General features: G+C 51.0%; 1 protein-coding gene across 2 annotated transcripts; it reads right to left on the reverse strand.

Annotated features, from left to right (window-relative positions):
* Positions 1-1,405: 1,405 nt before the first annotated feature.
* Positions 1,406-13,080, reverse strand: LOC140251680 (uncharacterized). 2 transcript variants are annotated; one of them, XM_072335707.1, is made up of 9 exons: positions 12,720-13,044; positions 9,792-10,196; positions 8,970-9,105; positions 7,991-8,079; positions 7,182-7,245; positions 6,401-6,489; positions 5,510-5,622; positions 4,643-4,799; positions 2,084-2,503 (listed from the first exon to the last, which is right to left on the reverse strand). In XM_072335707.1, the coding sequence occupies exons 1-9, from the start codon at positions 12,772-12,774 to the stop codon at positions 2,352-2,354; spliced, it is 1,260 nt and encodes a 419-aa protein (XP_072191808.1). In that variant the 5' UTR covers positions 12,775-13,044; the 3' UTR covers positions 2,084-2,351. The 2 variants fall into 2 exon arrangements, with proteins under 2 accessions (XP_072191809.1, XP_072191808.1); XM_072335708.1 differs by lacking the exon at positions 4,643-4,799 and having other exon boundaries at positions 1,406-2,503; positions 12,720-13,080.
* Between the last annotated feature and the right edge of the window lie 18 nt (positions 13,081-13,098).

A 13,098-nucleotide genomic window follows, 5' to 3' on the forward strand; every position in this document is an offset into this window, starting at 1 on the left:
ATCTTAGCCAGTGGCTGTTTGACTTTCTGCTTCCTTCTACCTCTTCTCTGCTCTTTGCTACTAAGCTGCTTGGCCAATGGAAGCTCGCATCAGACAAAAAAGACTGCGAAATAGAAGTTCGCTTTTGAATGTGTAGGGAATCACTTTGTGTGCTAATTATGTGCTTTGGAGATTGATCCTTAAAAGAAGCCTGCAACTCAATACCTCTTAGCATCAACAGCTTAGAGATTTTCGGTAAATTCGACTAACTAGCATCTCGGTGTGCTATATTATGTGACATTAAATTACGTTCTTAGCGTCTCGCCCTTGTAGTAGAGGTGTGTATTTCCTTTTCCAGCAAGCTCGTCTAAGCTGGCACGTGATAGGTAAGTTCAGAATTCATTGTTCCTTTATTACATGAGCAAGCCTAGAAGCCATTTTCAGTTGAACACGTTAGAAGAATTTGCTTACGATCTAGGAAGAAAAATCAAATGTTTGTTTTGTTCTCCAGCTTTATGGTTACGGTCAGTTTGTGGGGGCTCTTCTATTTGCATTTACTCTGAAAAGCAAAACACCTTGAAAGATGAATGCCGTTTTTCCAGTGTTGAATCCCATCCCATGTCTGACTGTTAGAGAAACTTCAGTGTCTCACTCAAGTACTTTTGAGCTGCAGTCACGCCGTCCTGCCGGCTCCATTCAGCTGTCACCGCTGCCATTCCTGTTTGGTCAGGTTTTAATTCAACCACATTTTTCTTTCTCAGGCAGGTTTTAGGTCAGCGCTGGTTCCCTTCATGGGTGGAATTTCTGTGCCTGACTGCAGCTGTGCTTCTTTAAGAGCAGATCAGAAATACGCTTTGGCTCTGTTGGTTTAGCGTTCTGCTGATATCAGGACTCCATCCTTTTGCTGCTGCTGCGGAAAGCTGTGACCGTGCCCACTGAGAAACGTAGTGCCTGCGTGCTATGGACAGCGTCTGAGAGCCCGGCAGAGGGGCCGTGCACACCCTGTCCCCCAGCTCTCAGGATGGAAGTACAGAAGAGGGTGTTGAGCATCATTTCCTGCAGCCACATAAGCCACAAGGACAGGGCCCCAGCTGCTGCAAACAGGAGATTCTGAGAGCCAGCGCATTTCAAGCAAGTAGCTGGGAGTGAGGAGGAGGTGGGAAGAAAAGAACAGAGCGTGAGGATGGGAGGTAACCAGCTTTGAGTGGGAATGTGGAGACCGAGGGTAGAAAGGGTCTTGGAATGGGGCTGAGCTTGGTGTGTGATCGGTCCATGCTGCTGCTGCTGCAGGTGGCAGGGTTACCAGCTGCATTATTGCTTACCACAGAGGATAACGCACCTCTCTTCCTGTCCATTTACTCATCTGTCAGATCTGAAACAGATCAGAGAACTGCTTTTTTTTCTGGTTATTTATTTCCTTTTTCTTGAAAAGCACAGTGACCTCCCCAGGGGGGAGAAGAACCAGCAGCGGAGGGCAGCAGCCACTTAACCCCCACCAGCTGGGATCCTTCAGCTGGCTGCTGCTGCTTTAGCTCAGGGAAAGGACTCCAGTGAGAAGTAACACCTGCTTCCACCTCCGCGCACACTCACTTGAAAGCACAGCTCTCATAATAGTAAGTACTGTATTTACCAGGGCTCTCAGAGCTGATGAGGCGCAGCGCTGTGGAAGCATCACAGCTGGATGATCTGAGCAGGGCTTTGCAGCCTGCCTGGTATGTGAATGAATTTCACTGGGGGAGGAGGAGGAGGAAGGTGTTGCTTCTGTAGCTCTGTGGAGTAATATGAAGCACGGCATCAGAGACCGCAGCAGGAAACAGAAGGGACACATTTGTCTGGGAATCAGCCATAAGTTCGGCTGCACGTGTTTTCCCACAGTTGATAGGAAGGGGAAAGTTTAGGGATTCCTTTTTTCATTTGACCCTCAATTTCAAGTATAGTGTGAAGTGTTGAGAGTGGCAAATAAATAAGTAAATGTGCATATTCCTCAAAGGAAGAACATTTGTCTTGGTTCCTGCTTGGGTAGAAACAATTGTGCTATGGGAACCGCAGTATCTGCAGCAGCTGCTCTTTGCTCCAGCTGTTGAGCTGACTGCTGAAATTTCTTAAGGAAAGGGAAAAAAAACACCATGTTTATTGTGAGTGGAGCTGGAAATCGAAGGGGGACGCTTCTGCTGTTCAGTCCATTTCATGTAGAACAGCAGCCAACCGGGGTGGTCAGCACAGAAAGTCACAGCTGAAAACATGATTTGCATTTCGCTTCTCTGTAGTTATTTTAGCTATACGGGAATAGGTTGGTGATGGCCAGGCATTTTTCACATGAGCATTGCCCTGCAGAATAGGGAACACGGTGCTTGCAGGTAGCCTTCCTCCCTCTACCAGCCAGCATACACCGGCTCTGTGTGCTCCATCACTCCATACGTCGCGTGCTGCTCTGATCCTCGTGGTAGCAGCAGGGACTTTAAGGACTTTGTGCTATATGCTTGCTTTCTTCTCAGGATTAATACAAAGATGATAAGAATTGCACCTGCGAGGAACATAAACAATGACAGTTAACTTTCAAAGAGGAAGGTAAAACATCAAGTGCTTGTTGTAAGTGCTTTCTGATTGCTGTATTATCTGGTTAACCCATAAGGAAGCAGTTTTTTTTGCAGTAATGGTGGTGAGGCAGTGGCACATCTCTCATTTCCCACCCAGCATCTTATCAATGCATTCTCATTGCACTTGTCCCACCCCGCTGGGAATTGCTTTTGCTCTGTGTGGTGCTTATAACGAAGCTCAAGAAGTAACTGACCTAGATCAACTCCGAGTCTAGACTGGGATCAGGGCTGTCAGAAAGCATTTCTTTTTGGCTGTGCGTAGACATGGAAATAATTGCAAAACATCAAGTGCTGTGACATTTCTGTTGGTCTGGTTCTGGCATAAGCATAATCAAGGAAAATTGACCTAAACAGAAGAGTGTGAATCTGTCACCGTGATGCAATATGTCCAGACAAACGCATCCAAATGTGGACTGTGCGAGCAGACAACCTCACAGCAAACAATTAAGCTGTTACCCAGCCATGAAATGCTGGCAGGTTCCTGTGTGGGCTGCTTCTTTTGCCCCTCTTCATAGCAAACTTTGCCACCCAGGGCTTCCCTGGGGGACATTGTTCCGTGACTCTCAGACTTGTTTATTAGAGACACTGATTAACGGGCCATTGTTCCTGCATGGATGACCCCTTCCTGTGCTTCATTTAGATCTACTTTCTCTAATTAATACTCACTTTAGCTGGCAGCTTTCCTGGCACATTTTTGGACTGTGGTCTGACACCTCAGGTGGAGGTTCCCCAGGGAGGGAACCCTGTCCAGTCCCTGTTCCAGCGCTCCATCACCTGCCCAGCACAGCAGTGCATTTTGTCCTTGTTTATGGCCGTGGAGTCCTCAGGTGCTAAGACAGGACTTGGATAAGAGCTAATAATGCTGCATTGTTGTTGGAGAAGCCTTGCTCCCCATTTGCTGTGAGGAATAAGATCTGACTGATGTCCCCTCTGCCCTCTTAACAGTAGTGAGCTGGACTGGAAGAGGAGCCTTTCAGGGGCACAGAACTGTTGAGCTTAAAGCAGCAACTCGTGGGCATGTGGCTTTCATGCCTTGGAGGAGCAGGAGGAGATGAAAGCCTCCTGGCAGGAGAGCTGTTGGCACAAGTGGCACTTAACACTGCAGGTCTTTTTACATGCCTGTGCAGTGATCAGTCTCAGTTTGCACACCCCTATTCCAGCTTGCTCTCCTGCTCTTTTTACAGTCCCTAACAGTAAGAGCTGCTCTTTGCATCATAGCTGTTGCCTCTGATCCAACTTCCTCCCCCAGACTTGGACCTAAAACTACACAATTCTTACTTTTTCTTTTGTCTTAACGGTGAATGCCCTTTTGTTGTTTTGGGATGAGCGTTCCTGGTGTAGCTTCCTTGCTAAGGACCCATCCACCTTCCTGCCATATCCTTTAATGAGACAATTACTGCAGGTTGCAGGTGTCTGCATTTCCCATGCCCGGTGCCTGCTTCCCCATCACTGCACGAATGGCTCATCTTGAGCTGGAAAAGCATTAACTGTGGGCAAGGGGAATGCTTTCAGGAAACCCAGAGTCTCAGACATGAAGGGACATTGTCCATTTTCTTTCTTCTGGGCTGAGAAATGCCTCTTTTGGAGCCTCTACACACAGCTGCCTCCCAAGGATGAACAACAACCAGAAATCCATCATCTTACTCGTATAATATCCCTATTTAATATTCAGTGATATTCCCACTTGCAAATGTGGGAAGGACTATCATTTGCATAGAAAGTACTGCATGAAAACGACAACTTGTTCGGTGTGGAGGAGGCGCGTTTTCAAAGGCAATTTGTGCATATAAACCACTTTTACCCTGTTGGCCACATTACAGCAGCCTGACTCCAGTATTCATATTACGACTCTGTAGGTCACTGTGCTGTCAGGATGAGGGAAGCCTTAAGGAAGAACAGGCACAAGGACAGCTTATGGCTCTGCAGCCCTTTTTGCTAGGAACAAGGAAAGGACAACAGCTTTCTGCTCCCATTTAAACAGGTGAACAACCAGAAAGACTTAACAAGAAATCCAACTTTAAGGAAGCACAGTGTGCACTGCGTGGAGACATAAGAGCAATGCTCACCTGCTGAGAAGAGGGCCAGGAGGACGATCACCAGTGGTGTCAGCTGGCAGGAGCTGCCCACCTTGTACAGGAAGACCTCCATGCAGTACTGGGGTGCTGTGCTGCCCGTGGGGCAGAAGGCATCGGGAGGGCACTTGATTGGGTTCACATCTGGGCTCTAACCAAGAGGAAAAGCAAATTCCTCAGTGCCAAACAGCAGAGAAGGTAGCAGGAGAGTAAGCATTGCCTTTGTACTACGTATAGCATGTGTGTAGCATGTTTCAGGGAGGCACTGGCACGGGTTACTTGGAGAAAGGGTGAACCCCATCCTTAGGGACACTCAAGGTCAAGCTGGACACGGCTCTGAGCACCTGATGGAGCCGTTGGTGTCCCTGTGCACTGCAGGGGAGTTGGACCAGATGGCCCTGATAGGTCTCTTCCAACTCAAACGATGCTGTGATGCCTTCTTGAGTTGGGGCGTGCTGTGAAACCTGCTTTACGAAGTACCCACTGCCTTGCTGTCTCAGAATAGATGTTAGAAATGACAGACTGAGGCAGCGGTAGAACTAGCAGCCACCTGAGGACCTGCAACATCCAAGGACCGATAACTGAACCTGCTGTCATTGAATTCAGGTCTTGTTGTGTTTTAAACACTTCTGTACCTCATTAATGGATATCTTATCCCCTGACTGTGCCCTGATGGCTCACCAAGGCCTAGGGTGGAACAAAGCCAGCCTCCTGGTGCTCTAATTGCAACCGCAGTGCTCTGTGAGGGCTCTTGTCTGTATTTAAGAAAGGGAAATAAGCTAAGCTAAAATTGGCCTTAATTAAAAGTGTATTAGCTGTACTCATTAATCCCAGCTGCCAAATCAGCCAGAGCAGACTCACGGGACAGTAGTGGTTCTCTGGGCACAGATCACAGCTGTCCTGGCCCCGCTGCAGTTGGTATTCCCCTGGCTTGCAGGGCTTGCAGGCGTCATCACCCAGACCTTTGAATGTACCTAAATAGCAAAAGAGCACATTAGCATGTGGGACTGGACCCAGGGCTCTTTGCAATTGCATATGGATGAGTCTGCTTTCAAAGGCACGAGGAGAAAAATGCATGAAATACTTCATGTGCATGACAAAAGCTGAGCCTGAACTTTGGTAGCAGCTGGGTGGCAAAGGGGCAGGAAGGAAAGAACAAAAGCAAAAGGAAGGAGTCTGACCAATACCTGGTTTCAAATGTGAAAACAGTGGGAGTAAGGCGGGAGCTGGATTAGTGCTGAGCTGGCAGCTTTAGAGCAGAGGGGAGGCGGGAGCCAGAGGTCAGCAGTGTTTCGTCCCCTCTAATTCCAGGTTCAAGCACCTTTCCCAGCTGTTTGGAGCTTGCTGAGTGCAGTTTAACATCAGGCTGTTTCCTAAGCTTTGTGGGAATGACAGGTCAGGGAAGCCATGATCTCAAAGACATTAATGCTGGTTTGCTTGAAATACATCTGGCCACCTTGTTCCAGTGCAGCCCAGCAGTGCTCTCGCTGGAGGAGGGCTTGGCACAATGTGTGCAGCCACACTGGGACAGCCACCAGCACTTTCCCATTGCTCAGACAGCGATGGTTTGCTCAGCTGCTGTCAGCTGGACCACTCGTGGTGGCAGGGAGCAACGTCCTCCGGGTTAAAGGATCGAATGTGGGGAGCAATCCCTCCATCCTGGTGCTGAGCTCACACACTGTTATCGCTCTAAACCATGCAGTGCACTGAGGTTGTTCAGTGCCCACCATCACAACCTGTCACACCACCCACCTGCCCGGCACGGCGTACATTCCTCAGCAGCCTCACGTGGAGCCTCGTGCCCAGCAGGACAGGCCAGACACAGCGTGCAGCCAGTGGTGCTGGGAGGGACAACAGCGAGACAGCACCATGAGCCCAGCACTGAGACAGCCCAACCCAACCCATCTGCTTCTTTATGCACGCACAGCTCAAGGCTGAATGCTCCTCTCTCTTACAGCTTTTACTATGCTGTAGGCATTTGTGGTGTCTACCTGCAGTGTAGTTTCTCCCACGTGTCTCATTAGGGTTGGGAGCGTGATGGCATTTCTATCCTTTCCTTGCTCTCTTATTTGCATTAAGCTTGTAGGAACTCATTCTCCCAGCCAGAGCTGTTCCTCAGCACTGGAACCGCTCAGTAGATGCTGAGAAGAACAAACAGCCACGTGGCTACAAAAGACCCAGATCTGCTTTAGTAGCAATTAAAGTGAACTTGGGCTGCAAAGTTCACCTCTCCCAGGTGCCCTTTTCCTCCACCAGGGAACAGCTGAGTCGAGGTGCCTCAATCTCCACCAGCCCCCAGCCCAGCTGAGGTGGGGATGGGGATAGGACTGACCCCAGAGCGCACAAACCAGCTTTTGTCCTTCCCTTGACTTCAGCACAGCTGTCAGAATCCTCCCCCTTTTGTAGCATCTCATCCCAACCTCAGCACCAATATCCCTACAGCCCTCAGAGCCCTCTGGCCACTAATGGTGCTCAGCGGCTGCTACCAGATGTGCCGCCCCACCCCAGCCAAGGTCACACGAGGATTCCTTACTTGCAGAACGATCCAGGCAGGCAAGGCAGACAAAAAGCTGCATTTTGCTGGGAGCTGAAATAACCTGGAGGAAAAAGGAGAAAGTTCTCAGGATCTTCCCTCCACCATCCCTGTCCCCGTGTTGTCAGTCGTTCCTGTTCTGCAGGCAAACAAACAGGCTCTCGCTCCCTGCAGTGTGGGCAGGAGGCATAAAAACCACGTGCCGTGAGCTACAGCTGAGCAGGAGGGAAGCAAATCCCCCCTCCCTCCCTCACCTTGCAAGAGAAAAGCAGCTTATTCACTTCCATAGCTGCATGATCTAGAGGCCATGCTCATAGAATCCTCTGTGGTCTAATGTAAGAACCCACCGAGTTCAGGCAGTGAGGTGGCACACACCGTCACCCGTGGCAGCTTCCAAATGCTGCTTATTTATGTTTTTCCTCCCAAACGCAGCGAATGACAGCCAAGATTCGGGTGTGAGACGAGCAGTTTTGTGCACAGATTTTGGAAGGACGACTTGTGCATGAGTAAAGAGCTCTTCACTGCCACCCAGAATAGCTGTTGCATTGCATGTGCTATTTAGTATTGCCTACAGTATTAGCACTAGCTTGTTGCAAACAGGAGCGTGACTGCATGTCAGACCTGTGCTTTCATTTTTAATAAGAACATCCATAGCAGCGTAAGAAAAGATGTGCTGGTCTATTTTTGGCCTGAACAGAATAACCCATTTACTCATCGGTGCTTTTAACCCAGTTAATTGCATCTGGCCATGGGTAAAAAGCCTGTGCAGTGTGATGGTAACGCACGGGGTTGCATACAAACAGCCCTACCTTTCTGGCACACGCTGCAGGCTGCGGCCCCCAACTCGTTGGCGTAGTGGCCGGGCAGGCAGGGTGAGCACACGGTGCTCCTCGTAGTGCTGGGGGAATGGAGCAGAGGTTAGCATGGTTTGCTCTTACTGAGGCTCCTTTGTGCTGGAGGCAGTGAAGCGCAGCTCTGTTTCACTGCTGGGTCTAGAAACAGGGAACGGGCTGCCCAGAGGGACTGTGGAATCTCTTTCTCTGGACATACTCAAGATCCTCCTGCTTTCCTGCTCAATCTATTATAGGGAACCTGCTTTAGCAGGGGGTTGGGCTGGATGATTTCCAGAGTTCCCATCCGACCTCTACAGTTCTATGATTCTATGGAAAGGAAATTGAGCCACAGGCACTGGTGGGACCCGGAATAACAGGGAATAGGGATGCGCCATGTCAGGCTTCTGGGAGGAGAGGGAGGACAGCAAGGAGGAGGAAATCTGGTGCATTCATCACCAATCGAGCCAAATCCTCAACCGAAAGCATGTGGGCTTCAGACTCTGTTAGCAGCCAGGGATGCTTTGAAGGAAAACAAAGACGTGCTCTTTATTCTTTCAGAACCCCCAGGGCCGAGCAAGATTTGTGGAGGGATAAAAACTATGAAGACAACAGGAATAGAAGCAAATACTTAAACCAAAGCAGCACAAGGCTGCATCAGACACAGAGCTGCTCGCAGGGACTCCGGGTTGCCCAAATATGACAGAAATGTGAAGCCCAGCTGTTGGAGCCCTGGGCAGCTGCCACGGCTGCTCTCTGTCCCTGAGGCACCAAGGCCACAGGCTGGGTTAGACCAAGGCTGGTGCCCATCCTGGTGCAGGGACAGGCCTCGGGCATGGCTGACACCTCAGGGACTTGAGGCACCTGGAGGCCCACAAGGCCCCAAGGACTGACAAAATGGGAAGCGCTATAAGGGAGAACACAACCACGTCCAGGCCCAGCGGAGGCCAACACCTACTTGGCGTAACGCCCCTTTGGACACGGCAGGCACTGCTGCTGCCCCCTCGCAGGCTGGTAGTGCCCCATTGGGCAAGGAGCACAGGAGCTGGGCTCCACACATGAGCCCTCCATGCAGCACGAGCAGCTCCAGGTGTCTGAACAGAGACAGAGAGAGCAGGATCAGCACCGTGAGGCTTCACTTCAACCCCTCGTCCATCCCCTTGGCTTGTCCAGTGATCACAGCAATGGACACGGGTGTTTGGATCCAGCCCCTCCAGCAAGATAGTTTTTGGGGGTAGAAAATAATCATATGGATGGTAGGGATGCTGCTGTGCACCATTGGACAGGAGAACAGCTGTAAGGCAATCTATGCTCCCAATCCTTCCCCACCACCACACAGTAGTTAAAATAAAAGCACTCCTTTTGATTTCTGATAAATTTACATCTGTGGGAAGCACAACTGAAGCAGAAGAGCCCGAAGCAGAGAATCTGCCTTAAGCAGAACCAGCTTTCCTTTGCACACAGGCAGCGCAGCATTCCCACCCGACATGAGCTCCATAAAACAAATCTGAACCGCACAGAACAATTGTGTGGGGCTTGCAGTGGTGGCACACAGCAGATCCACACCCCAGCTCCATGCAGAAACCAGTCCTTGGCACTGCAGGAGCCAATCACGAGCAAGAGGAGAAGGTCTCATCAGGGCACAACTTCTACACAGCGTGGTGGAAATTACCTCCTGTCCTCTGCAGTTACCTGAGAGCATCCACTACAAGCTGGTCTTGCCTCCCTTGGTCACTCCCTTTGCCACCCAGCATAGGAGAGGGTGAGCCCTGGCTCTTACCGTTGCTGGGAATGGTCCCTGGGGAGCAAGGAGCACACGCTGTCACGTTCACTCTGCTGCAGTTTGAGGGCTCAGTGGTGCTGAGGGGTGGGAGCACCGATGGGTCCCCAGGAGAGGCTGTGGTTGTATGGGGGGTGGTTGCAAGCCCAGAGGTGAGCGCAGTGATGCGTGGGGTGGTGGGCAGAGCTGGAGAGGGAGGGTTTGTGCTTGAGACAGCAGATGGCACAGCTGTAGGGGTGGTGACGTTTGTCACTGTTCCAGCTGAGAGCATCCCAGCAGCAGATGGGGACGTGGGGGCCGAGGTCGCAGGGGCAATAGGAGACATTGGGGTTGGTGCAGCACTCAGAAGTAGCGGGGTCGACACAACAGGGGGCTGGGTGGTGGTTGCCTGGCCTAAAGCAATACCTAAAAGAAAGAAAATAAACATAATCAACGGCCAAGTTATCGTTCTTCCCTCAATGAAGGCTTCCCATTATGTCTGAACCTTTGTGTCCTCGTTTGGTGTCCAGAAATTGCCTTCTGACACATGCCATCACAAAGCAATGCAGAAACATTGGCAGCATCTGAGCATCACAGAGCCATAGAATCACCAAGGTTAGTGCCATGGTTCTGTAAGCCTGTAGCGCTGACTGGGATTGTTGTGGCCAAAGCGCAGGACCTGGCATTTGGTCTTGTTGAACTTCATCCCCTTTGGCCTTAGCCCAGGGATCCATCCTCCGTTCTCACCCTCTCCATGATGAAGGGTTGTGAGACCTGCTTGAAACACTTGTTTTTGCTGGTGGTGCTGAGCCCAGCTTACCCCGAGATCCCTCAATCTGATTTTAGATGCTCGTCAAGCAGCCGCCTGCTTCATCCCATCTTGGTTAAAGGGATTGAGGAAGAAAAGTCACGGGTTTGGGATTTTTAGTTAAGCCGCTCTGGGTGCGTGCAGTATAACCCAAAGGGAACCTGCCTGTGGGCAGACTAGCTTTGATTCCCAAATCCCTCCCACCATAAGAGCAGGAGTGTTTCACAGCCAAGGAGCTGTAATCTTCAGAGAGCCGGGGGTATCGCTGCAGCGCAGGTTGTTTTGCTGTGAAATGCAATAGACTGAAACTGTGTCTGCTGATGAAAGTGATCTCAGAAGGACGTGAGCGCAGGGAATGGATGCTTCTCAGTCTCAGGATGGAGGAAAAACCCATACAACTAAACGCAACAAGGAGCAAGTTCGGATGAGGAACGATGGGAGCAGGATGATGGTGCAGTGCTCAGAGGCCGTCAGACAGGCATTGAGTGGCTGGGGTTTCTTGGGTCGCTGCAATGATCTCCTTGGGTTTCTTCTCCCTGAGCTACACCCACCCACACAATGCTGGACATCCCTGCTGGGAGGGCTCAGCACCACCCCAGCATAAGCAACAACACGCCAATGAAGTTGGCTGGTAACACCAGTTGCATTTCTACAGCAAAAAACAGGACAGCGAATGAAAGAGTCCTTACAGCCTTGTGATCACATGGAAACAGGCCGCTCAGAGGGCTCCCTCCTATGCGTTATACTGACCGCTTTGTACTGCAGAGCGCAGAACACCCGGCCTTTCTGTAACTCCTGGACAGGCAGCAGATGAGCAGCAGCCGTCTGGGCCGCTGCCACATCTTGCTGTTTTCTCCCAGAAGAGAAGCACTGAATTTAACAGCGAGGGTTTTGTTTCATGTTTGTTTGCCCAAGGGACGTATCTTAGAGAGCAGGAGACATCAACATTCATCCTACACAGTGAGCAACTCCTGGCTGCATTGCCTCGGCCACGCTTTGACCCAGCACCATGATGCACTATTCCCCTTGTCCAACACAGCAGCCTTAACTCAGTCTGCTTTACAGCAAGTCAGACATGAGGATGTCGTGGAAAGAAGGTTACAGACCCTTTGATGACAGACCTGAACCTTCATAACATTATGTTATGGACATTACATTACAGGACATGCAGCCCTGCTGACCTGTGAGGCACAGGGAACTGGCTGAGAACTCAACAAAGGCATAAGTAGGATGGCAGCCCCTTTGCTTCTCTTCCCCACATCAGTCTGCTATCAGTTCTTGAAGGAACCATTCCTCCAAGGAAAACAAAAGGTAACCGAGTTAATAGTTCCCTCTGTACAGATCATCTTTGGTGAATCCCACATGTGAATAACTGGCTTCTGAATTTCCCCAGGCTCCATGAATGTGCCAGACTGTCCCAGACAGATACAACAAGGCTCCCAGGTAAGCGAATCATTAAGGTTGGAAAGGACCTTTATAAAGTCCATCTAATCCAACCATCAGCCCATCCCCACTAACCACATCTCTCAGTGCCTCTGAGTTTCTTGAATGCCTCCAGGGTTGGTGCCTCCATCTCCTCCCTGGGCATTTTAAGGTGAGAGGTAATTACTCTGAGTTGTCGTCACAGCACCTCAGTGTCCCTCAGGCCTTGCCCTGCCCCAGCCGGGTGCCCAGTCCCACATCCAGGCAGCTACTGGAGATTCCCAAGGAGGAGGAGATCCCACAGACTCTCTGTCCCCTGTGCCGATGTTCCAGCACCACCCAGCCCCGCAGTGCTGCCTTGTGGGCAGGGGGAAAGGAACCATGGAGCTCTGTTCCAACACAGAGTCCTGCTCCAACAAAGGCTGGTGAGCACAGGCCCCAACCCACTGAGTGCCTGAGGGCTGCGGGAGCGGGGACATCAGTATGAAAGTATTCGGGCACTTTTATACGTGCTCCTAGCATGACCCAGTTACCACAACACCTCCAAGAGCCCAGCAGCTTCACCAGCACACACCACACCGCCACCAGCACACACCACATCCCCACCAGCACACACCACATCGCCACCAGCACACACCACATCGCCACCAGCACACACCACATTGCCATGCCCAGCATTCAGCCCCACAAAGCAAAGTGGTCACGGGAGGAGGGCTCACCTGTCAGACACGCCGTGGCCAAGCTCCAGAGCAGAGGAGGGGGCCAGGTGCTCATTTTCCCTGAGCTCCAACAGCTCGCAGAGGGGCCGGGGCAGATCTCCACACTGAGCTGCTTATCCCGCGCTGCTGTTGTGCTCTGTGTCGTCACCTGACTGCGATCATGCGGCTGGGCCGGCTCAGCCTCTCCCCAAAAGGAGGCTGTTTGTGCACGGGGGCTGCAGAAGGTCTCAATGAGGCCTCCTTGAGGTGCAGTAAAAGCTACGCCTGGAGCGGAAGAGCAAACCTTACGCTTTACTCCTCACTCATGCAAAAACTCATGCAAGAGGAGCAAGACTCGAAGGAAAGAGGAACAGGCAGAACTGGGCCGGGCTGCAGGCCA

Source organism: Excalfactoria chinensis, chromosome 4 (genome assembly GCF_039878825.1).
Source record: "Excalfactoria chinensis isolate bCotChi1 chromosome 4, bCotChi1.hap2, whole genome shotgun sequence".
Lineage (NCBI taxonomy): Eukaryota > Metazoa > Chordata > Aves > Galliformes > Phasianidae > Excalfactoria > Excalfactoria chinensis.

What these genes read in the sequence shown, in the direction of transcription:
- LOC140251680 (XM_072335707.1), bottom strand. Translation starts at nt 12,774, where the DNA reads ATGAGCACCTGGCCCCCTCCTCTGCTCTGGAGCTTGGCCACGGCGTGT. An exon ending in CTGCCTGGATCGTTCTGCAA is followed by an intron (nt 6,490 to 7,181) that starts GTAAGGAATCCT and finishes TGTCCCTCCCAG; the next exon opens with CACCACTGGCTGCACGCTGT. An exon ending in CCTGGCCCTCTTCTCAGCAG is followed by an intron (nt 2,504 to 4,642) that starts GTGAGCATTGCT and finishes TGTTCCTCGCAG; the next exon opens with GTGCAATTCTTATCATCTTT.